Source organism: Cetorhinus maximus, chromosome 11 (assembly GCF_964194155.1).
Source record: "Cetorhinus maximus chromosome 11, sCetMax3.hap1.1, whole genome shotgun sequence".
Classification (NCBI taxonomy): Eukaryota; Metazoa; Chordata; class Chondrichthyes; order Lamniformes; family Cetorhinidae; genus Cetorhinus; species Cetorhinus maximus.
In genome coordinates, this window is record NC_135889.1 from 117,047,452 (window position 1) to 117,073,293 (window position 25,842).

General features: G+C 44.0%; 1 protein-coding gene across 2 annotated transcripts; it reads left to right on the plus strand.

The window, feature by feature from the left end:
• On the plus strand, positions 1-25,573 carry LOC144686850 (galectin-8-like). Of its 2 annotated transcripts, XM_078552637.1 has the most exons (5): positions 1-1,209; positions 8,074-8,162; positions 11,000-11,207; positions 16,017-16,147; positions 25,280-25,573. In XM_078552637.1, the coding sequence occupies exons 1-4, from the start codon at positions 1,135-1,137 to the stop codon at positions 16,134-16,136; spliced, it is 492 nt and encodes a 163-aa protein (XP_078408763.1). In that variant the 5' UTR covers positions 1-1,134; the 3' UTR covers positions 16,137-16,147; positions 25,280-25,573. The 2 variants fall into 2 exon arrangements, with proteins under 2 accessions (XP_078408763.1, XP_078408761.1); XM_078552635.1 differs by lacking the exon at positions 16,017-16,147 and having other exon boundaries at positions 25,280-25,561.
• Positions 25,574-25,842: the final 269 nt, after the last annotated feature.

Below are 25,842 nucleotides of genomic sequence, written 5' to 3' on the forward strand. Positions count from 1 at the left end.
TCACAATCTATGGTTTTCTAAAGTAAAAGGACCTAGCTCTCTAACATTATTAAGTTTACTAAAGATTTTGAGCTAAATATCAGTCTAGTGGCCCTCCCCGAACTCTTTCCAGGACCTCTATTTCATGACTACGTGAAGGACACTTGCAGATGGACTCTAGGTTAGAAAAAAACTGCACCACAGTGATCTGAAATCAGTTTTCTGATATTAGATTTTAAATTAAGCTTATGGCTTAGCAATAGCATCCAAGGCTCTTGTTGTTGTCTTAATGTGTCAGGTCGATGACTGTTCTGACAAAAGGTTGTTGACCTGGAACATTAACTCTGTTGGTTACAGTTCAGTAGGTCTAAAGAAGTCTTCATAGTCATACGTAGGTTAACTGTAAGTATTGACTCTTAGAACTATTCACAAATATACAGTAAAGGGTGCAAGCTAGGAGCTGGCTCCATGCTTGCTGGTACACATGGATCTGTCCAACATTTGACTGACCCTGGATGCGGGTCATGTACTCTGTTACATCACTGTGTGGGCGGTACCGTACTCAGTCCCACATTAACCCCATATGTGCCAGATACTACAGCTCTCAGCCAGAACATGAACTTTTTGAGCCCCAGAGCGGACAATGAATGGAGGTTAGACAATATTATTTTTAAATATCAGGCTGATATCCAATGGGGTATGCAAGTCTGGATGGCATAACCACTGAATCAATGGGAGTATTCTCACCTCTGAGCCAGAAGGGTCGAGATGGGCCCCACTTTGTAGACAGACCCAGTGAGCAGGGGCCAGAATATCAGCTCTGAATACTGGATTCACATCCAGCGGCCCACATGTCCAATGGATGTGGGCTAACCCCATCAGAAAGGGTAAGTGGGTCTCTTTGGTCTTGGTAGCAAACCCCTCCCTAGGAGAAGGTACTTCAGAGATAAAAGATCATGAGGCAACAGGAAACCATCTGAAATATAAACAGAAAATCCTAGAAATATTAAACAGGTCAGGAAACATCTGTGAATAAATAAAGAAAGTTAATGTATCAGGTCGATGACTGTTCTGACAAAAAGTTGTTGACCTGAAACATTAACTCTGTTTCTCTGCACAGATGCTTCTAGACGTCCTGAATATTTCTGACATTTTATGTTTTCTTTTCAGATTTTCGGTATCTGTAGCTTTGCCTACATATTAGAAACCCACCGGATCTACTCTTCTCAAGTAAGTGGCTCAAGAATTTTATGTGCAAGCACCTTCCAGAGGTTAGAACACAACCAGGCTTATCACTTTTTCTGGATTGTCAGGGGATCTCTCAGAATGGAAGCTGCCAGCAATCAGTCTTGTGCTTGCATAGGTCTTGCAGATTGAAAATGCACAAGTTTAATTTCTGAAGTTAAATCTAAAACTAAGAGTGTAGAAATTAATCAACAAAGGCATTGATTGTTCTTCGAGAAAGTGTTGAGATAGGGGAGGGGGCTTTGTAATAAAAGCAAAAAATTGGAGGAGGCAGTGGCATAGTGTTATTGTCACCGACTAGTATTCCAGAGACCCAGGGTAATGCTCTGGGGACCTGGGTTCAAATCCCACCACAGCAGATGGTGAAATTTGAATTCAATAAATATCTGGAATTAAAAGTCTGATGATAACCATGAAACCATTGTCGTTAAAAACCCATCTGGTTCACTAATGCCCCTTTAGGAAATCTGCTGTCCTTACCTGGCCTCTACATGTGACTCCAGACCCACAGCAATGTAGTTGACTCTTAAATGCCCTCTGAACAAGGGTAATTAGGGATGGACAATAAATGCTGGCTTAGTCAGTAGTGATGCATCCACATCCTATGTATGAATAAAAAAAATGCTGGAAACACTCAGCAGGTCAGGCAGAGAGAAACACAGTTGACATTCCAGGCCATCTTTCATCAGAACCTTCATCCTTCAATGTATCATGGCATATTCGATCCATTATGTTGCATGTATTCTGTGACTGGCTATTTGATGTTAAGTGCACCCTATACTTGTTCAAAAACAAAAATTGTTGGAAAAACTCAGCAATTTTCTGTGGCGAGGAATAGAGAGTTAACGTTTCGAGTCCATATGACTCTTCATCAGAACTGCAGAGAAGCTAACTAAATGTTCAGACTAGCTGAAAGAGAAAATTAGATGCATTTGAGAGACCGCATGGATACTCTGTGGTATTACTGGGGCACCCTTTGGGGGAAAGAGGTGGCAGAGTCTTTGGAGAGGTTCAACCCAATTCAGAGAACTCCCGAGGAAAGACAAGACCTGGTCATGATTTGGAATGCACCGCCTGCAAGGATTCAATAGCTTTCATAAGACCATAAGACATAGGAGCAGAAATTAGGCCATTCGGCCCATCGAGTCTGCTCCGCCATTCAATCATGGCTGATAAGTTTCTCAACCCCATTCTCCCTTTCAATGGGGAATTGGATAAATACTTGAAGAGGAAAAATATGCAGGACTACGGGGAATGAGCAGGGGCGGTGGGACTAATCGGATAGCTCTCTCAAAGAGGTGGCACAGGCTAGATGAGTCCAACGGCTTTGTTGATTGCTGTATGTTTCCATTAATCTCAAATACAATCAAAAGTTGTGTGTAAGGCAAGAACACATTGTGCTGGGAACTCGAAACGCAGCAACAATCTTTCTTTCCTCTCTTACACACCGTGTCAGAAGGATCCATCCAAGATTGGGTTATTAGCAAAATCCACCTCAAGGCACAGGAAACAAACAAAATCCCTTGTTGTTTTCAGTCATCTGAGATGCCAATGTTTTATATCATGCCAACTGCCCGCGAGATTGGCAATTGAAAAAAAAACGTGGGTGTGTTTAAAAAAAAACTTGGCCGTTTCAAAACCGGTTTTTGATCAGAAGGGATGTTTGTTTTTGACAAATGTTTGTTATTGTTAAGGAAGAAAGGGGAAATGGCAGTTAATTCAAAAAGACAAAGGGTGGTTGAGAGGGGGGGTGGGGGAGGGGTGCGGGCTTCAGTTAACAGCCTCGAAAATACAAAATGGCGGCGGCCGGCCACGCGCGCCCAACGGCCGGACCGTTCGATCGGGGAGGCGGGAAAGGCAGGAGGCGGGCGGCCGGGCTGGCTCGCGACAATCCGCCAATCAGAACGGCGTCTGGGAGTGGCGGGGTGTGGAATAAAACCGTTGGGAGGGGGAGGGAAGCACGTGAGCCTCCCCTGATCCCGCCCCCTCCCGCGGCAACGCGCGTGCGGACCGAATAGGGCGAACCCCCACCCATCATTATAACCAGTCACGTGAGCGGCAAACCGCAACTCCTCCTGTGCCAGTTGCTGCTCCACCAGTTGTTGTTGCCCATTGAAATTTGGGGGGTGGGGTGGGGGTCCATTAGACAACATTCCCAACCTCTCCTAACCAACGAAATCTGCCAAAGCCATCAACTCTCACCCCTCCTGCCGTTTTTTTTTCACTTCTTTTACAAACCAACAACAAAACAAAAATGAATATACTGAAGCTCCACCGCCCGGTAAGTGCGACTATCTCATTTTGAAAGCCTATTTCTTTGCCATGGCCAAGTGGTATTGCCGCCGGACCGATAATCCAGAGACACCAGGGGTAAGGCTCTTTGGGGAGGCGGGTTCGAATCCCGTCGTGGCAGGTGGTGGGATTTGAATTCGGTAAAAGTCTGGTGATGACCGTAAAAGCCATTGCCGATGGTCGTGAAAACCCGTCTGGTCCACGAATGCCCCTTTGGGGGAAGACAATCTGCCACCCTTACCTTACCTGGCCTGGCCTACATGTGACTCCAGACCCGCAGCCATGTGGTTGACTCAATGTGGTTTGAACAAGGGCAGTTAGGGCGTGGGCGATAATTGCTGGCTGGCCGCTAGCCAGAGATGCCCACGCCCCACAAATGGATTTTTAAAAAAACTTCTGATAAGTTATTTTTCAAAGGTGAGATGGAATAAAATTGAAGTCAACGAGTTTTTAAAAAAACTATAGTTTGCGTTGTTTGGGCTGTTGCGTGATTATTTGCCGCCCCTGGTTTCGTTTGGTTTTCCAGTTGTTTTCCAGATTCGACACTTTCGTTAAAGGTAAGCGGATGGGTTAATGGCTTCCCATAAGGCTTCGCACCTGGCAGGTCAGTTTGGAAGTGGAGGTGGCATTGCCGTGTTGCCGGAGACTTGCTTACGACCATTTCCACGCACGGCAAGATCCCACCCAGAGACACCCCCTCCCCCAACCCACCCCAACCTCCAACCCCACCAAGCTTGTTTTGATACAGCAAATGGAGAGAAACCGTTTCCACAAGTAGGCGAGTCATTCACCAGCGGACACAGAATTAATGCAAAAGAACCAGAAGCGAGACGAAAACTTTTTTTTTTAACACTGCGAATTATGATGATTCAGAGTGAGCTGCCTGAATGGATGGTGGCAGATCCAGCAATATCTTTCAAAAGGGAATTGAACAAATACTTGAAATGGAAAACATTTGCAGAGCTGTGGGGAGAGAGAAGAGGGAATGGAATTAATTGGATCGTTCATTCGATGAGCCAGCACATGCACAATGAGCCGAATGGCCTCCTTCTGTATGGTTCCACATTTAACTAGTTGTTCTATTTTTGGTAGAATTGGTCAAGGGGGAAATGACACACCTCGGTTTTGTTGTGTCGCAGCGTCAAAGGGGACCATTTTGATGGCAGTGACCTCATCTAGTTTACGGATGACATTACTGTCTTTGAGAAGTTAATGGTTATCGCGTAATCGGTGGAGTTAAAGTCAAAATCTCTATCAAATGGTGCTGGCGGAGTTGGGTCCAGTATGGATTCACATTCCGGGGAAGCCAAGTTACAGATGACAGTGTTTGACGCTGCTACTTTTCACATTCTCCCTCTTTGGCACTGTAGAAAAAGCCACCACTTCATTCACCATTTTGTTTACATCTAGAGCCTGAACTAATCTAATCCAATGTTGACTCAGATGAACAAGACCCTGTAAGATATGCAATCTTACTTCTTTAGTCAACGTTCTACGTGCAGAGTTGGAAACTACAACACCAAGCATAAGAGATAGAGAGAAGATCTTGTATTTAAGTAGCACCTATCATGACCTCAGGAAGTCGCAAAGCATTTATAGCCAATGAAGTATAGACCCTGTTGTAATGTACGAAATGCAACAGCCAATACACACAGCAAGATCCTGCAAGCTGACATGTGATGAAGACCAGAAAATTTGCTTTAGTAATGTTGGTTGAGGGAGAAATATTGTCCTGGACACCAGGGAGAATCCTTCTGCGCCCCTTCAAAATAATGCCATGGGATCCTTAACGTCACCTGAAGGGGCAGATGGGGCTTCAGTTTAACATCCCGCTAAGCCATGTCTTTGTTTAGATTTCTCTAGTATCGCCAGGCAACAGGTAAAATTATCTTTCATATTTGGCCATTGGGTTTCTTGCCATAGAGGCACTGGGCAGTGTATTCTGCTATCTATATTACAATCCTTCGAAACCTACTCTGTAACACAAACATTTGTAAGTAAGTCAGAGCTCCAGAAGTATCCACAGAGTTTATTTACCCTGCAGTTTGCGAAGAAGTGGATGAAAAGGAAGTTGTGACACCGTGGAGCGCAAAGACCATAGCAAAACTTAAGAATAGTTCAGACAAGTGGTTGAATTAAAGAAAGATAAAGGAACATGAGAATAGTCTGGACACATGGGTTTGGGAGTACTATTCATGTGAACAATAAACAGACTGGTTGGACAAATGAATTCTGTCTCCTAATTGTAATTTCTATGTATGTTCCTTATAAATGGAAATGAGAAATGACTTTTTCCAGGGACTGGATTTTACGTTTTTCTTTGGGGTGAGGGAGGCAGAATGGAAAGTGAGTGGTCTGCTTGCTCCTGCCCCCGCCTTCTCAGCTCACCGAATCAAGCGTTGGATGGCCAATTAGTGGTGTAAAGGGTGGGGCTCCACACCCATTTGGGAGTGTAGGCTGGAATGTCATACAGCAGAGGGGTTATGTTGTTGACAGGAAGTCGGTCACAGCTACAGATTTGAAGGCCTCTTGCTCTCTCAATCTCTATTTCTTATGGCAGGGTCCAAAAGGTTAATAAACGAGTTTTAAAAAAAACATACAGACGCTGCCACCTTCACAAGCAAAATCTGCTGCGACATGTAACCATGGTCCCTAAGGCAGGTCGTCTCTTCCGCCCTTGTTCTGCCTCATCACAGCTGCCATAAAGCGCTCTGAAACCTTTTCATGTTCAACACCCATAAATTACAGCGGGCAATGAAAGGTTGCAAACGATTGGGTCGTTCACAAGCTCAATAGCTTGTTAATTAGTACTTTGAAAATGGTGTATGGGCTGCCGCTTTCCGCACCTTTCTGTAATTTCAGAGACTGGCATGATGACATCATGTTGCTGACCCAACATCATCATGCCCTATTTTAAGTTTGCGGGGTGTGGGGAGTGCATAGCCCAGCTGATTTGAGGCTATAAAATCAAGTCCCAGGATCCTGGGTGAACCCCGAGAACAATTGATTGGAGTATTAAATAAATTTGATCAAAAAGTGCTTTGATCTCATTGGCTTGATGAGCTGGAGCTAGAAACATCAAAATTGGAAACTTTCAGTGATAAAGAATGGATGCCTTTCCTTGCCCGTGGGCATGATGTGGCATATTTTAGCATATTTTAACTGATGCAAGATGGCTGAGTAAGGTTTGGTCATGAATCAGAATTTTTTTTTTGATTTATTGCTCACTGAGAGAAGGCTTGAAGAGAAGTGTAACATTTCCTCAGTTTCCACATCAGTCACTCTATAACCTCTGACTAAAATTGCCATTTAGGTTTGGATTATTACCACTTCTTTTGTTCCTTCTGGGAAAATATCCACTAGATACTGGAGTTGAACTCAGGTCTCAGAGGACAAATGCCATTCTCTAATACATTGTACATGCACAGATTTCCTGTTGAAGGCGATTTCCCATTTTTATGCTGACCAAAAAAAAAATCATAATTGCTTCCTTTTATTCCCCTGCTCATAAATCTGAGTTAGAAATACATTTCACCACATGGATCCCTCCAGGGGTCCCTTTTTGTTACTTAGACCATACCCTATCTTTCTACCAGCCATGGATGATATTTCACTTGGCAGGCCTGCATTGGCAGCTGGAGTCTTTATTGCCTTGGAAAAATTTCTAGCTTTCTTGGCTCAAGGTACTACTTTTACTCAGTCTCTAATAATATATGGGAAATACAAATTTAGGATGGAGAAAGATTGCCTAACTAGGCATTCTAAGGAGCATCCCCTACACCTCCACATAACCATCGGTTCATAGAAATGCAGTAATTGGTATATGTCTTTCCCGGGAGATGTTTTAACTAAAAATGATGGTGTGGTCCTTATATATCACACAAGAGTAGCGAGAGTTCCATTGGGAAGATGCCAAGGACTTGACAGAACAAAATATTTTAAATGGAGATTGTCCCTTGTGTTATTCTCAGGATGAGGTTTGCTGCCATATCACTTCAGTAGTATTTGCAGAAAGTTTCTTAAAAGAAAAAAGATGGCCCTACAAAGTAAATAATCTTTATTTTAAGTGGATTTTCAAACACTCCACATATTCTAATATGAAACACATTACTATTATTCTAATTAGTGTATATAGAATTTTTGAATTAATAGCTTCTTTCTTTTCTGAAAATGCAGATAGCATCATACAACTTTACAAAACAGAAACAAGACAGTTGGCCCAGATTTATTTCCCCAAATAACATATCTAATTCTACTTGTTTGCTTCCTTTTCATACTCTTTATTAACACTTTTTTAAAAAGCAACTATCCATTTCCCCTTTAACAGAATTTTTGGGCTCCACTTTGACAATGGTTAATGCCAGGAGTATTTTTTTTATTTTAGTGATGCCTTCAAATCTACTGATTCTCCTCTTTTGTTCAGCATTTTTATTGCTTGTTGGGAATTGTATGGTCCAAGGACTCCCAGAAAGACAAAATGAATTAGGAGCTTGTCTTCGTCTTGGCATTCAATCGTGATTCCTACTAATTGTTTACTTGCTGTGTCTTATATTTCAGATGGTTCCCTGTACAGCAAAGTTTGATGAAGAATTACGTGAAGAGTCAATAGTAGTTATTAAAGGAAAGTTGACGGATGATCCCCTCAGGTAACATGCTCAAATAAGCTGAAATTAATTTTTATGATCCAATTATAGTACTTTGACAAGCAAAGAAATCATACATTCATAACATTTGCACATGAAGTATCATGTATATGTTAACTTTCAAAAAAAAACCATGTAAGTTTCTATTTAAGATTAACGGCTAATGTGGTTATAGATATTGTAAATAGCGGAACATCATTTAAGTGCCGATTACAAAATTTGCCCCAAAAATCTCATCAGCATTATAGTGTGTAAGTGAATTGAATAAATCATCCCTGTTATCTGCGATATATTCTAGACAAATTGGGAACATTCAATTATACTGCAATTAAGGTATGAAATGTTTACTTTTAGAATAAAAGTACAGTTTTTATTGCTATTTTGCAGATGCATTTAATGAGGACTGTTGGAAAAACAAATTACACTTTAAAACATTACTTTCCCTGAGGTAGCTTCTGGAGCGAAATGGCCAGCATCTTGAAAAATCCAACAATTGAGATAGAAATAGAAGAAGGAATAATTCCCAAACCACAGCTTTTTAACAATTTATGATTTTCAGTTTTATGCTTCACATTTGTAAAAATTGTGCCACATAAATAAATTTATTATATTAAACCATTATTCCTTTTCTTCATGACTAACCATTTCCTCAAACCTTTTTTATTCCATTTTGCTATTCTACTCTCAACTCCAGTATCACATCCAAAAATGTGTATGTTTCTTCATCTCTAAAAATGTTCTGGAAAAACTCAACAGGTCTGGCAACATCGGCGGAGAAGAAAAGAGTTGACGTTTCGAGTCCTCATGACCCTTCAGCAGAACTGCAATTCCAGTTCTCCAGTTCTGCTGAAGGGTCATGAGGACTCGAAACGTCAACTCTTTTCTTCTCCGCCGATGCTGCCAGACCTGCTGAGTTTTTCCAGGTAATTCTGTTTTTGTTTTGGATTTCCAGCATCCGCAGTAGTTTTTTGTTTTTATCTAAAAATGTTCTTGCAGCTGCCTTTTTTGTTTCCCCTCCCCTCTGTTCTTGAACTTTTCCAGCCTTCCTCCCCTTCCATTCCTGTGCCCCATCAGTTTCTTCCTTATTTGCCCCAGGCTCATCTTTTATATAACAGCCATCTCCTGCTCCTTTAACTTTCTCCAGTCATGACCAGATCACTCAATTTCCCCTATTGCCAGCTGGCATTATGAATGGCACCCTGTCCAATATCAGATCTTGGATGAACCATTCAACTAAATGGGAAGACCAAAGCTATCATTTACAGCTCACATTATAAACTGTGTTCAATTCCCAATGAGTCCTTCCTCCTCCCTGGCCAGTCACTCAGGCTGAGCAAGACCATTCAAAAACTTTGTGCCCATTTTGATCCGGCAGTGAGTTTCAAATCAACATCTTCTCCATCACCAAGACCACATCATGCTTATGCCATTTTTTAAGCTTTTTGTCAAAGTTATGGTTGGCAGATGGGAGGAGTCCCATAGACTCCACATTATTAAATTAAAAATCTTCATCATCAACCCCTTCTAGTTTCACCCAACCTCTGTCTGCAAGCTCTTGCAGCATCCTTCAATCCTCTGATTCTGAGCCCTTCATTCACTCCACCATTGGTGTCAATGGGTCTGAATCCACCTTGTTGACCAAACTTTATTTAACATTAGTATATATTAAATTATCTTGGTTTGGTCCAGTACTGGATGAGCAGAAATTTCCTCCAATTAAATATCAGAAAGACTGAAACCATTGTTTTCAGTCCTCCCATCAAACTCTTGTTCCCTAGCAACAAAAACAAAAATTGCTGGAAATACTCAGCAGGTCTGACAGCATCTGTGGAGAGGAAGACAGAGTTAACGTTTCGAGTCCGTATGACTCTTTCATCAGATTAAGCTGTGTTCTGATGAAGAGTCATACAGACTCGAAACATTAACTCTGTCTTCCTCTCCACAGATGCTGTCAGAACTGCTGAGTTTTTCCAGCTATTTTTGTTCTTGTTTCAGATTTCCAGCATCCGCAGTATTTTGCTTTTATCTTGTTCCCTAGCTGCTGACTCTATCCCTGTCCTTGGCAGCAGTCAGTTTGTAATCTTGGTGTCATATTTGACCCTGAGGTGAACGTCTGACCAGATATTTGCGCTGTCACTAAAGCCACCTGTTTGCATCTCTGTAACATCGCCCAACTTTGCCCTGTCTCAGTTCATTTGCTGTTGAAACTCTCATTCATGCCTTTATTACCTCTGGACTTGACTATTCTAATGCACTCCTGGCTGGCCTCCTAAATTCTATTCAGTAAACCTGAGGTCATCCAAAGTTCTGCTGCCTGTGTCTTAACTCGCACCAAGCCCCGTTCACCTTTCACCCCTGTACTTGCTGATTTACATTGGTTCCCGGTCAAGCAATGTCTTGATTTTAAAATTCCCTTCCTGTGAAGCGCCTTGGGACATTTTACTTCATTAAAAGCGCTATATAGATATAAGTTTCTGTTGTTTATTTCTGATCAACTTTCTGGATTTGTTTAAATAGAATGAAGTTTCAGTCACTAATCAGGCAGCAAATGAAGTGCATGTGACCTATTGAGGGAAGGATGAGCACTGTTGTGGCTCAGTTCTATATGTGATATATGTCCTGATTAAGAGAAAATCAGCATGAGGTTTGGTTTCCCTGTTCCACATACACTTGATATGAGGAAGCTATTCAGTCTTCCATTTCAATGAAAAGTTTGGCAAGGCCACCAAGTTGTAATGCTATTAACTACAGTGGCTGTCAGTTACTAATATCAGTTATTTATTACAATGCTTTGTAGTTGATAACATGGTTACCGCTTATCAGGGATATCTTTTCTTTAGATTCGATGTTAATTTTCAGAAGGGTGACCATCCTGATGCAGACATTTTATTCCATTTCAATCCGCGTTTTAAAGAGGAACTTGAAAAAGTGATATTTAATTCTCGGGGACCAGATGGCTGGGGATTTCAGGGTGAGAAGTATGAAAAGATTGCTTCCAGAACTTCTCCATTTAAGCTGGTATTCATGGTGTGGAACAACTCTTTCCAGGTACTGTCACACCAATCTTTTCAATAATCTGTGATTTGTTCTATGGGGTGAAATAAAACCAAATAAGAATGACAGACTATAATCTGAAATAATAATTTGTTATTATTTAACGATTCTTTAAATTGTGACCATTTCCCCAAAGCAGCAAAGCTCATAAATGTGGCAAGTTTTATGTTTGACTTGTTTGCCATTCATGTTGATACCAGATGCCAAAGTTGTAAATGACACCTCCCCTTAATAACCAGTTCATCACCCCATCAACATATGTATATTTATATGCAGCATGGCGTGTGGAGTGCTAATACATAAAACTCAGAATGGTAGGATATGGGTTTGTGCCAATAATCTCTAACATCTCTGATCATCTCAGTGTGTAACTCCTAAGCAGGGTGCAGATACTTACCCACAGGGTCATCTGCCTTGTCAGGGCTCTTTTTGCACTACAAAATTATTCCAGTATTTTCATTTTGAGTATTGCTGAAAAAAGACTTTATATTAAAGCTTTTTGAGTTACATTCATCAGCACAATCACAAGAATACCAATGTCAGGAGAAGCAACAACTTTATACTATATAAGAAGAGAGTGCTGATTGGTTGGCAAGCGGACTCTGATTGGTAGAGGCATTGCCATGGAGAATGCACCAGTTAATGATGAATGACAGTTAACTGCCAAGCATTGTTTGAAATTTAAACCAGGCAGCTTAACTCTGAGTGGTCAAGGCATTGCCCTGAGGAATGAACCAGCGAATGGCTATCACTTATTTTGTTTAGCTGAAACAGGTGCAATGTGTGTACATGTCCTTTCTGTCTGCAAAGAACAGGGCCCTGTGTGTTAATATATGTAGCTTCCAGTACATGCATATGTGCTGCATCGCGCGTTCGACTGACAATCTTAAATTGGTTGTCAGCATAATTTTTAGCATACTGAGGTTTATTTAACAAATGTTGTCCAATCGCAGAATCACATCTAATGTTGGACACTGTGTTTTGAGTTTTGCAAGCACGGGCTGTTTGGGTACGGTCTGTACCTCGTCCGTTGCAAACAGCGGAAGGGACATGCTGTTTGATACGATCTGCCAGTCTTTGGTACCTACGGCCTAGCTGTCTGGCACCACACTGGCACTGAAATTCATCTACCACATTACTCATTTGTGTGGTGGGCAGAACATCTTTTCGGCGTGAAGACAGCACCCTGTTAGTGGCAAATACCACTCATATTGCTACATGCATAGTAGCAGCATGAAACAGCTAGCTCTCCGCAGATGCTGTCAGATCTGCTGAGTTTTTCCAGGTATTTTTGTTTTTGTTTCAGTATTGTGTGGCATTGAAATCCTATTGGACAACGTTGCTATAGAATATGGGAAATGAACTGGTTTGTCAGAAAACGTTCTTATTCAAAGTCTCCATTAATTGACATGTACTGTTCTGTGCAGCAATATGTTAAAAAAAATCAATTTAATGCTTATACTCATACAAAGCAAATGAGTTTTAAATGTTGTCTAGCTTCATCTGTTGCTCAAACTTTTGAGATTCCTTGCAGGGTAATCTGAAGTAGACTGGGCACTTTTCAGGGCTGAAAGTGACAGCTGTTCATGAGTTTACGCGATATACAGTGCAAAATGATCTTATCAGGGTAGCCATTATCCCGCAGAATGTCTTTGATACGCCCTATTTCAGCATCAAGCTTGCATGGTGAGCAAATAGCTTGGGCCCTATTTACGAGGTTGCCATTAAGGCTAATCTTATAGCTCATGGAACTGTAATAAAATCTAATGTGTGTATTGACCAGTGAAGGTGGGCTTGTGGTAGACCGTTGTAGAGAACCCCCTTACAGATTTCTCAACTAGTATGTCAAGGAAAGGGAGATCATTTGACTGCTCCATTTCAAAGGTGAATTCGAGTGCAGGATGGAGCCCATTAAGACATGCAAGGAAATTATTACATGCTGCAATGGATTTTATTTTGGCAAACGTATCATCCACAAGTCGGAAATATGCAAGTGGTAGGAGGTTAGGTGTCATTCCATAGAAGACATGTTTCTCATGGAACCCAACAAAGATGTTTGCAAGAGCTGGGCCTAGGGGGGATCCCATGGCAACACCATCTATTTGAGCATACATGGTGTCAAAGCTGAACTCAACTGCATGAGTTGCCGAGTTCATAAGCTCAATGAATACTGACTGTATTGGCGGCGGGTCTAGATCACCATGATATAGTGCTGTGGCGCAAATATCTGTGGCTTCTGTAAGTGAAACACTGGTGAGTAGACTAGCAATGTCAAATGAGCACATGGACATGCCATTGCTATTGATATGGAAGTCCTGTGTGGTCGTCGCAAATGTAACTGGAAAACTTGTTCAAAACTAGTTGTAACAATTCGCTCAGCCGTTCAGCCAATCATGCTGTGCAGAACCGGTCATAGATAAGATAGGGTGTAACGGGACATCACCTTTGTGTGCCTTGGGCCGTCCATATGCCTGTGGACGCAGCAAGCCATAAGGACGAACCCTCTCATATATATCATATGGTTTTCCAGATACAATTAAAGTTCTTACTATGCAGTAGCAAACACATGGTATTCGCCACTAACAGGATGCTGGCGTCAAGCCAAAGAGATGTTCTGCCTATCACACAAATGAGTAATCTGGTATATGAATTTCAGTGCTAGTGTGGTGCTAGGTATCTAGGCCAGACTGGCAGATCAAATCAAACACCATATCCCTTCCACTGTTACAAACGGGCAAGGTACAGACCATACCCAACCAGCCCGTCCTTACAAAATTCAAAACACAGTGTCCAACATTAGATGTGATTCTGTGATTGGACAACATTTGCTAAATAATCCTCAGTGCGCTAAAAATTATGCTGACAACCAATTTAAGATTGTCAGTCGAGCGCACAGTATGGCGCATTTGCATGTACTGGAGCTATGTATATTAACATACAGGGTCCTGTTCTTTGCAGCCAGAAAGAACATGTACACACATTGCGCCTGTTTCAGTTAAACAAAATAAGTGATAGCCATTCGCTGGTTCATGCCTCATGGCAATGCCTTGACCAATCAGAGTCAAGCTGCCTGGTTTAAATTTCAAACAATGCTTGGCGGTTAACTGTCAGCCACCATTAACTGGTGCATTCTTCATGGCAACGCCTCTACCAACCTATCAGCACTCTCTTCTCATATAGTGTAAAGCTGTTACTTCCCCTGACATTTGTTTTCTTGCAATTGCCCTGACGAGTGCAAGATCACAAGCTTTGGCAAAATGTCTTTTTCAGTACTACAAAACGACTATTTACTTTCATATTATCGGTGTATTAAGGAGGGACACCCAGAAACCACATTCTGAACTGATTGTTGATCTAAATGAAGCAACTGAACAATTAGTACAAGCTGAAAATGCACCCGCTTTCTTCCATTAGCACTGTATGAAGTAAACCCTGACTCATTATCAAAGGTCTAATGGTTTAGTATCTTTTGTTAAGGTGTTTAATTTGTATAGTTACATCTAATAGTCCCTTGTGTGATTAACTTAATGACAGTGGTATGCTAAGAAGCAGATCACATTTCAGTGCTAGAGCAGTAAAACAGATAAGTAGACAACATTTGCTACTTAAATAGCCTTAATGGCTGGCCCCAATATAGTTCTGCTGAGATTTGGGCAGAACCTTATGCTTTCGCTGGTGGCGAGCTTGGAAGTGGGAAGGGCATGTAATTAGGTGGGGTGGTGGCATAGCTGAACCTTGACACCTCCCCACCTCCACCAGAATTAAGTTCTGAACGTGAAGACCCATGGTCAGTCTTCCTGCCCAGCCACCAGTTGAGGCCCTTAATTGGCCAGTTAACAGCCACTTAAGGGCCTCATCCCGCTGCCGCTGAGCGTAACCCAGTGGCAAGCGGGCCTGTTGCCATGCGGTGTGCATGACAGGTAAAACTGTGCGGGCCGCTTGTCACCTTGGGGAGGGGTTGGGGTTACTCAATCAAAGGCAGTCAGTGCCTGATTGAGGGACTGGACATTGTGAAGGGGGCACCTGCTGAGAACTGCCCATGTGCCCTTGCTTCTGACCCCCTGCCTGTTCATCCCCGCAACCCCCACCCCATAACTCCCCCTCCCCCACATTACTTTTACCTGTAGCCTGGGACTTCCGTGATCCTGGGACTCCAGGGGATGTCCTTTCAGCAGCAGCCAGAGCCCCCTCAGGTGCTGCTGAGTGCAAGAGCTGCCAGCCTCTGATTTGCCAGCAGCTCTTACTAGGTGGGATTTCCATCCCGGTGTCTTGATTCCAGGGGAAGACCCAGCAGTGGCCTTGCCACTGCCTGATTGTTGTGTGGTTTGGTGGGCTTTCCCGAGAAGAGGCACCGTGGGTCTCTCGCCATCTCTCCAACCAACAGGCGTGACCCCCAACATCACAAGAAGATTCTGTCCAAGGCTGCAAATGCTGTAAATCTGAAGTAAAAACAGAAACTCCTGGAAGTAGATGGAAGGTCAATCAGCATCTGAAAAGAGGAAATACAACTTATGATTTTTCAGTGAGATTTCATTCAAACTGGTATCTCTGAAGTAGTAAGTGCTATTCCTGAAAATTATTGCTCAAACTTCTTTGAAATTTAACTATATCGATTGAACTTTAACCCCTGCGATATGGATGGACACAGTAGAATTTGCAGGTTATAGCATTGGACCCCTTCACTAAGCTATATCAGCTGCTACAATTCATTGTAACTTGTTATTTTCTGTAATGCTGAGTTAGACATACCATTTGTGGGCTTTTTCTTTGAGAATTAATTATCATTTACAACTGTTTATTTAGGTATCTGTGAATGGTAGACATATCCTTGACTACCCACACCGATTAGAAGATTGGAAGCCAGATACTGTTATAGTTTTTGGAGATATACAAGTAGAAAGCATTGATGTTCTCAAACTTTGAGGCTAAAAAAGGTAAATATAACTTGCAATGTAATTCCATGAGTATTAAATGAAAGTTGTGAAGGAAGGCTTAAGGGATGGTGTGGATTACAGAAGTAGTGCTGGCTGTTTATGAACATTGCAAGTGGAAGTGAATATAAAAGTGGTGAAATGATTGGATTATTCTCTGTAAGCCATTGATTCACAGTAAATATTCTATTTGTGCAGTCTTCTTTTAAATTGCTCAGTTGGCATTATCAATGAGAGCTACACATCTTTACAAGCCTTGCCCTTGAGGGATGGGTTAGAATTTACTCTTGGAAGGATTTCAACTAACTGGCCTTGGTGGTTTTCATGCCTACTCACCCGCCAGATGCCTGGGGGCAAGTTTAACTTTTGCCAATAGCGTAAAACGGGTGATAGCAGATCAGCTGCCCATTATGCACTTCTCCTGAAATTTGGAAATGAAGATCAGGAGGCAATGTATAATGGGCGGCAGATCCGATGTTGCTTATCTTACGCTGTTGAGAGCTTTTAAAATGACTTCCATCTCTTTGTTCGAGCACTGCATCCACAAATTTGAAAAAGACCCTGTCCAAGAAATGAGCTTTTCAAAAATATGATTGAGATTGAGATATAAAGGGTGGAATTTTCCCCTCATTGCACTAAGTGCAGCAGCAGGTGTAAAAAACGGTGTTCTACCCACTGCCCGCAATGGCTGGTTTTCGCGCCATATCCGTTTCCCACCACATTAATTATGCACACATGGGAAACATGTCGGATCGTGGGTGGACGGCCTCTGATTCGCCTGCCCCACCGTGAGCTCACCGCTTTCTCACTCTTGGCGCTATATTTAAATGGCACCAGTGCAGAGCTTTGTCAGTGTCTGCAGCCCAGGACTGCCACATATGAGCAAGATGGACCCAAAAGGAGAAGAGGACAGCTGCATCCAAATTCAGTGACACCTCCCTGGAACACCTGCTGAACACAGTTGAGGCCCACTGTGATGTCCTCTAACCCCGTGATGGCCGGAGGAGGTCCATCAACCTCACTACTCGGCTTGGCAGGCTGTGGCAGTGGTGGTCAGTGTCAATGCAGCACAGAAGAGGTTAGCCACCCAGTGCAAAAAGAGGATGAATGATCTCATCTGTGCCGCTTGAGTAAGTCAACCATCTCATCACTCTCACTCACACTCACCAGCCCACCACACATTCACTGGTGTCTCACATACTGTCAGCTCAAGGGATATCACCACTTACTCTCTCATACCCATATCCATCAGTCCTCATTTCCTCTGCAGTTCGCATCCTCATCCCATCCAGGGCTGCATTCGCCACCCACACATACCAGGCATCCTTATCATCTGCCCTGGCATGCGTCCTGCTCAAACTCTCCATCTGTCTTTATGCAGGACAATCGAAGGGCGAGGTCTCACACTAGGGGTAGAGTGGCTGAAATGAAGGCCCTCACTCCCTTCGAGAATCAAGGCATCAAGCTGCCCGAAGAGATCGTGGACCATGCCTGCGCCGACGGTGAGGATCCTGCACTAGCCCATCCTTCAGGCAGCCATAATGTGAGTGCATTGTCTTGTTTTAGAGTTGCTTGCCATGCACTAATTATCTCTCTTTTGTAGGCACCTCTGGAAAATGCCCAAAGGCATGCACAAGCCAGGCCCTCAGCTCCAGCCCCGACGACAGATGAGGAACCAGAGGGGAGCACCATAGAAGACCTGTCATAGTGCTCACCCACACCCTCCACCATCGCAGAGACACATGCCTTAGTGGGACCTAGTTCTAGAGCAGCCTCGGAGTCACAATCTGGTCCTCAGAGGCGGAGGCAGGGACAGCTGAGGTTGCTGGCACTTGGAGGACTTTTGGAAGCCAGGAATCTGTGGAGTCCGAGTGAAATGCCTCCGGACTTGGTCCTAAGTTAGTAGGTGGAGCTGCAGCGACAATCACAGGAACATCAGGAATGGATGTCAGCTGCATTCCTCAGATTGCAACAGATGATAGAGAAGTCCGTCCGTGTTCAGCCTGAAGTGATAGCTTGCCAATGCATCAAGGGACACCTAGACCTCAAACTAGCTGCCTCCTCTCCTCAAGGGGCCAGGGACCCTCAGGCACCTATAGGGAAAAGGACCAGCAGTTGGACACCCCAGAGCAATCCACCCACGTGACTCCAGGGTGACCGGCCGATCCCAATACTCTCTTCCTGTGACCCCCATCCCCTCCAGCTCCACAGGATGAGCAGGGTGCACCTGCCCCACAGTAGGACACCCAAAGCAGGCCAGGGTCCTCCAGGCCTCAGCCCTTCAGAGGACGCCCGCCAAAGTCATCACAGACAACAGGGCGTAGCAGTCAGCAGGTTGCCTCCACCTCCGCTGTGGTGTCAGGGAAGCACCAAAACATAGCGGTAGGATTAGGAAAGTTAAAAAGATTTAGGAGCACAACAGTGGCATGGGTGTTCACAACATATGTATAATGTTCACAAATGTAAATAGAATTGCACCCATTTCACATCTCCTCTTGTGTATGCCCCCTTTTTATGATGAGCTGTGTTGCTGTCAATCAGGTATGATACCATGGAACCTTGCCCCACTTATCTCAGATGTTGCTATCATGGGCCTCTCATCCATGGAATGTGCTTCCATATCATCACAGTGTGTGGCCCTTTTCCAGATCATTCTCAACATCAGTGATGCCTTGACCTTAATGTTAAGTGTGCTTATGGAATGAACCTCATTCACATGCTTTGCAGGGTCATGTCATGTATATCCTTGGCTGTGTAAGATTGAGGAAGAGGTGTTCCCCTATCTCGTCTGCATTCCTGAAAGGTGAAGGTGTAGTGTACAAGGAGAGATGTGTTAATGCATGTAAAAGGGTCATATATCATCCAACTCCATGTGCTGTGTCTGTCTTCCAGCAGGGTTTTCATGCTATGAGCCCATACTCGGAGTTCGTGTGCGCTGCTATCTGCCAACCAAGTGTACATCTGCTAAGCTGACCAATAAGTGGTCACCTTGCCACCTCAGTGTGCCGAAACTCTGCCGCTCTCAGCCGTATTATTGCACCGGCGCTTGAACCTACAACCTTGAGCGTTTCTCAACCTGTAATTGTGTGGATTGTGGCCACAAGGCTCTCTTCACAATGTTGGAATGCAGCGTTGTGTGTCCCATCACCTAAACATTCACTGAGACGAGTGATACTAATTGTAAATGGTGATATTTGATGGTCAATAGAGGCATTGAGCACGCTCTGGAAGTGCATATCGTAGCTTTAGACAATGTTGAGGGGAGCAATGGGATAGGAGCAAGAACATATTGAAGCTGAAGTCTGCTCTTTATTAGTAACAACTTGTGACCTTGATGGCTTTATGGTGTTTGAGAATTTTGGAGTGTGCTAGGGCCAGGTCTGGCCATGGGGGTACAATGTGTGTCCTCAAAGAGGAGGCATTTTAATGTCTGGCATGCGATTGGTTGAATGTCATCATCCTCAGGTGGTCCACATGCAGAGTAAGTTGAGGATAAATGCAGGCCAGCACCCCTGACTGAGAGTGCTGGATGTTAATGTGACAGAGAAGGTGGTGACACAGAGGATTGAGTCATCACACCTCTGGAATGTTCTTGGCTGCCTTGGCCCAATTGTCACCTATCAGTTTCACCATCAATGTTACACAGAATGCATTGTCCCGTTGGTAGAGATGGACCTCCTTGAGGAGCTTTACCACATTGAAGGCATACAGCTACAAGCCCAGTGAGGATAGTGGAACAGCTCCTGGCTCTTGTAGGCTTCAGCTGTGATTGGGATGCTGAAGATATGCTTGAAGAGGCAGCACCTTCTGACATCTGATGCCGGGGCTCCCTGCTCCAGTTAGCAGCTCACATCAGCAAGGACATATATTCCCGAGGCTTCACCCGCCCCCGCTTCTAATGATCAGGACAACGCGAGCTTCATGTGTAACTATTCACTCTCATATTGAAGTGCACAGTTGAAATGAGAGGAATAGCAACAATGGTGTTCATGTTGGCCCATGATGGAGGGCATTTCCCCAAGAGGGTACACACTGCAACTCGTCATCCTCCTTGTGTAGCAAGGGTAGCAGTGAGGGCCTCACCTGCATGCCTGCATCATCTGACCTGTGCTATGGCCTCTTCTCCTGCAGCCTTAGCTTCCTCCAACTCAGTACCCTCATCGCCCTTCGATGTCCTTCTCACCAGAGGAGATGTGCAGTTCCTCCATGTTGGCATCTGGTAAGTTCCCCCCTTTGTATCACCAGGTTGTGCAGTACGCAGCAAGCCACGATGACCCAGGGAGCATACTGGAGTGCTTTGCCAGATCTGTCCAGGCATTTGAATTGCATCTTTAAGATCTCTTTGGTGTGCCCCACCAATGTTCGGCTAGTGGTGTGAGTTTTGTTGTATCTTCTCTCTGCAGGAGTCTGAGGCTGCCGCATGGGCGTCATCAGCCACAGCCTTTGCTGATACCGTTTGTCACCGAGGAGGCAGCCCTGGATCCTGTGTAGTCCTTTGAAGATGTCCGAGATCTACTCAAGATGTATGAGCCCTGGACGCTTCCTGGGTATCTGGTGCAAACCTGCATGATAAGTTCCTTTTGATCACAGATCAGCTGCACACTGAGCGAGTGGTAGCCTCTCCTGTTTATGTATTGGAGTGCCTCTTGCCAGAGAGCTTTTATAGCCACGAGTGCAGTTGATGGCACCCTGCACCTGTGGGAATCCGGAAATCTCAGCAAAGCCCAGTGCTCTGGCTTCCTGGCTTGTTTGACCTCTGTTGTAGTTGACATAATTGTGGGCCTTGGCAAGAAGGGCATCTGTGACCTCACATATGTATTTGTATGTGGATGCTTGAGAGATCCTACAGTGGAGCCCTGGAAGGAGTCACGGGCATAGAAGTTGAGTGTGGCTGTTACTTTCAGAGCCACTGGCAATGCATGTCCCCCCAGTCCTCGTGTCGCCAATTCCTGGAGAACTTGGCAAATGTGAGTTACCAGATCCCTGGACATGCGGAGGCGTTGGCGACACTAGTTCACGATCATCTACAGATAAGACATGTGAGTTGTGTACACCCTCGGTCTTGCAAGCTGTCTACGCATGACGTTTCTCTGAGCCTCATCCTCTGCTTCCAGAAGAGGCCCTGATGACCCTTGGTCTTGAGGGTTTCGCTCCTCCCTTTGGCGAGCCAAGCGCCTCCGTCGTAATCTTCTCCTTCTCCCTTGCCTGTATGCAATTATGCAGGCAGCAATAAATCCATCCTCCTGATGGTCTCCTCTCTGCAGTATCAATGAGAGCCTGCATTAGTCTCTAAAGGTCCTCTGTCAATGACTTGTCAGTGAATGTGGGTTCAAGGGCTTTGTTCCCTTGTCGGCAACTACTCACCCCTGAAATGATGGCCAGTGCAGGGTGTGTTTCAAGGCGCTCTCCACCTCCCCTTTACATGACCAACTGCTATGACATTTCTTTGGCCAGGCGCTTGGGTGTGCTGCTTTCAGCCCAGGTGCTGGGATCCTCATTCACTGTACTCTAATACTACACTCTTTGGAATAAACATGAGGGTAAATGTTTGGTCAGGAAATGTGATTATCTGAGGCTTCTCTTCTGTGAACTGTCAAGCGCCACGATTCTAACACATTTCTGAAGCTTGTCCAGTCGTCCAATTGCTCTGTAGTTCATTATTGCTTTGGGGAATTTCCATGCTGCGAACAAGGGTTTAAAACAAGGTGATCGACTAGTGCCACTTTGTGGGATTAGTCTCGCATGAATGCGCATCATTGCTTCTCTTTCTTGATAACTTACATTGTCGTTGAAAGTCTTCTAACATGTCTCAGCTGCGCCCCTCTCTTCATCTGGGAATGCAAAGTTCAGTTGGGTGCCCCATTAATTGGCCCCGCCAAGTGCATGTATTTGCCCTCCAATCTGCTCGCAGAGCCCTCACCAGTAGAGCTTCTCCTCATTTATTTTGTACTGCGCCAGCGCTGCAGGTTGGAAGATGGTGGTGCTTAGCTCTCACTGCTAGACCAGCTTGGACCCTCCCTGTGTGAGTATGGAAGCCCCTACCATCATCCTGGAGGAGCTCAATGTTTAGGTTTCCCTCCCTCCAAGGCCTCTCAATCCGCCCCCTGTATTCCTTGATGCCATCATGGTTGTGATGGATATCCGTTTGTTAGCCCTGGAACATTTTGAAGTGGATGTGCCTATGTCCTGTGTGGACCTCACCCCTCCGCACCTTGAGGCCACTTGCACAGTTAAACATTTACCCCCACACGCACCCTCAGATATCCCCAATATGCCTTTCCCCATCTGTAGGCTGCAGGTGCCTCCCCTAACTGAGTGTGCCATCTGCGGCCCAGTACAATGCCAGAAATCCCAAGGACCGAGGTGCGTGATATTATGGAAATCCCCTACACACAACTGAACTGGGCATGACTGAGACTGGACTGACATCCGCTCCCCGCCACCCCCAAGGACTGGGACAAGGACAGTTTTTGCAAGCTCAACAATGTAAATTCGAGCACTTCTTCCCTCAGTGCTCCTCCCATTCTGGCCCAAAGTGCTTATGTTATTCTGTAAATACTCTCTCCCCATCCTGACGCTGAGGACCATGCCCCCAGTCATGTGTCTGCGTGCAACCTACCCCACTCGCACCTAGCCCCTAACCCTGCAGCCCCTTCCCATGCCTCAGGCCAGTTCTCCCCACTTCCCAAGTACATCCCTAGCCCTGCAAACCCATCTCATGCCTGAAGCCAGCTCCCCCCACTTCCCCAATGCTGCCCGTCCCCCTGCAGCCCCTTCCCATGCCTGAGGCCAGTTTCCTGCCTTCCCCAGTGCAGCCCATTCCCATGCCTGAGGCCAGTTTCCCCCCTTCCCCAGTGCAGCCCTTCCCATGCTTCAGACCAGTTTCCCCCCTTCCCCAGTGCAGCCCTTCCCATGCTTCAGACCAGTTCCCCCCTTCCCCAGTGCAGCCCTTCCCATGCTTCAGACTAGTTCCCCCCTTCCCCAGTGCAGCCCTTCCCATGCCTTAGACCAGTTCCCCCCCACCGCTTCCCAAGTACAGCCCTAGCCCTGCAGCCCCTTCCCCTGCCTGAGGCCAGTTTGGCCCCTTCCCCAGTACAGCCCTAGCCCTGCAGCCCCTTCCCATTCCTGAGGCCAGTTTCCCCTCTCATCCTGTGCAACCCGAGCCCTGCAGCCCATTAAAAGCCACCCCTGCCCTACAGCTGGACTGGTAGGTAGAGACTTGCCTCTGACACCCCCTTGAAAGCGATGTAGTGCAGCCTGTGAAGCCTGGTGCTGATTATCGCAAGCACTGCGTGATACAAAGTAGGCGAACGAACTTCAAAGTCACAAGTGAAGCGCAGGTTGCCAGCTGCACATTGCTTATATACCCTTGTGAAACACATCGTCCTAATTGCACGCTGATGTGCCCTGATGATCCAGTATGGGGGCATGATTCCGGCAAGGAGTCCTTATAATGAGATGCAAATATATTGAAATTATGTTCCTGACGTGCCACGGTGGGAAACGCGGCCCACCGTTGAAGGCTGCAATGCATAATTGAACTGGTTTTACGACACTGTAAAACCGATTTTTAGCCTTCTCGCGATATTTTCCGCTCCCATCTGCCATGATGTACACCGTGAACGTGAAAATCCCAGCCGAAGAACTGGATGACACTTGGGATAATGTCTGTAAGAGTCATCAACACTAGTTAAATAACTGTCAACTTGAATGTGAAACCTGCATTGTCAGAGGTACGTTGCCACTGGCCGGATTTGTGGCATGAGCATTATTGCAGAAGTGGTGAAAGGCTGCTCCCAGCTGGCAAAATGAAGGAGTTCACATAGAAGAATTCTTGCGTTAAACCCAAAAGTTTAGTTTCCTAGACCAGAAGCACAAAAACATACCTGAATACAAAAAACTAGTCTACACTTCACATCTTTTATAAAGATGTTTAAGAATATTTTCTATGTACTTGTAGGGGAATCTTTTCTGACGTTATGCCACAATTTAAATAGGTAATATCTAACTTTTATAGAACCCCCTAATATAGCACCAGCCATCAGATTCTTCTTCTACACCTAATTTATTCAATCATCATTCATCTCCCGCGTGTGCACTTAATTTATTGTACTGCTATTAACCTCTGCATTTATAACCAATTATTATACTGGAATTAAACACTTCATTTATAATTAATTAATTTATAATTTATTATACTAGAGTTAAACTGTGTTTATATCCAATTTATTATACTACAATTAAACACTTCATTTATAATTAATTCATAATTTAATATGCTTCAATTAAACACTTCATTTATAATTAATTAATTTGTCATTTATTATCCTGGAATTAAACACTGCATTTACATTCAGTTTATTCTACCACCATTAATATTATGCCATGTACACCCAATCTAAGACACTACCATTAACTTCAGTATTTATACTGAATTTATTACACTGCCATTAAATTCTGCAGCTTGCCAATTCTTGAGGCCCGATGTGGTGGTGTAAGTGTGGCGGAGAGACCCACTGATGCCAATAAAGGTGAAGTCTGACCTCTTAAAAACCCTTGGCTCAGTTAATTTAAATAATGCTGGTGGGGCAAAGCGAGAAACCGGCTGTCAGGAGACCAGATCGGTGGGGAATTGGGGTCAGCCTTGTCAATGTTTCCTGTCCCCTCAAAAGACCAATTGGCAATTCCTACTCTCCCTTAACCCAGGAATTTCTGGGCTTGCATTTACACCAATTTATTACACTACCCTTAATTTCATGCCTGCTGAATATGTTCCATTACACCATCTAACTCTGCTGGTATAGCCATTTTATTACACCACCTGTAATTTCATGCCTGAACAGCCAATTTGCTATAATGCAATTAACCCCAATATTTATACCCAATTTATCACCACTGATGTTAAACTCTGAATGTGTATCCATTATTACACTAACGTTAAACTTGCGTGCGTATACCCAATTATCATACAGTCATTAAATTGTGCATGTATTTCCAATTGATTATACTACAATTAACCATCATATTTATCCTGAATTTATTACATTGTCCTTTAAACTGTGCCTGTATATGCAAATTATTACATTGGTGTTAATTTCATCATGTATATTTTTCCCCAAATCCTTTTTCCTACAGCTGTTGAAGGAACAGAATGAAACTTCTAAAGCAAAGTTGAATTACACATCGAGAGTTAAAATAGCAATTTATCAGCTTCTGCATTTCATTCTGTCTATACTTGAAAATTTGTTAGTTTGCGTGATGACTTTAGATATATTTCATACAATGCCGATATTGATTCACTTTAGACATAGAGGAATGAAAACGTGCTGTGTATTGAGTTTTTTGGAAGAGTTACTTCTGTATAGCTTCATTGTTCAGTCTACATTATTTTCAGCTGGACTATTAAAATAATATCCTCGTTAACAAATCAACGGTATTCATTGCATTTTAATTTATGGTATTGTTTACAAATCAAATATTTAAAAACCCCATAAGGGATATTTGCAAATTCAAAAAGAAAACAGAAATCAGCACTTGAACTAACCCATAAAAACAAGGGGGATAAAATGGGAAAGTTATGATGGAACCTTTACAAAATTTATTATGCAAAGAAACACAACTAAAAAAAACTCTGGAAAGTAGCTAATGTTTTAGTATGTCACTGGCATGAATTATGGGAGAAATTACAGTATAGGTCT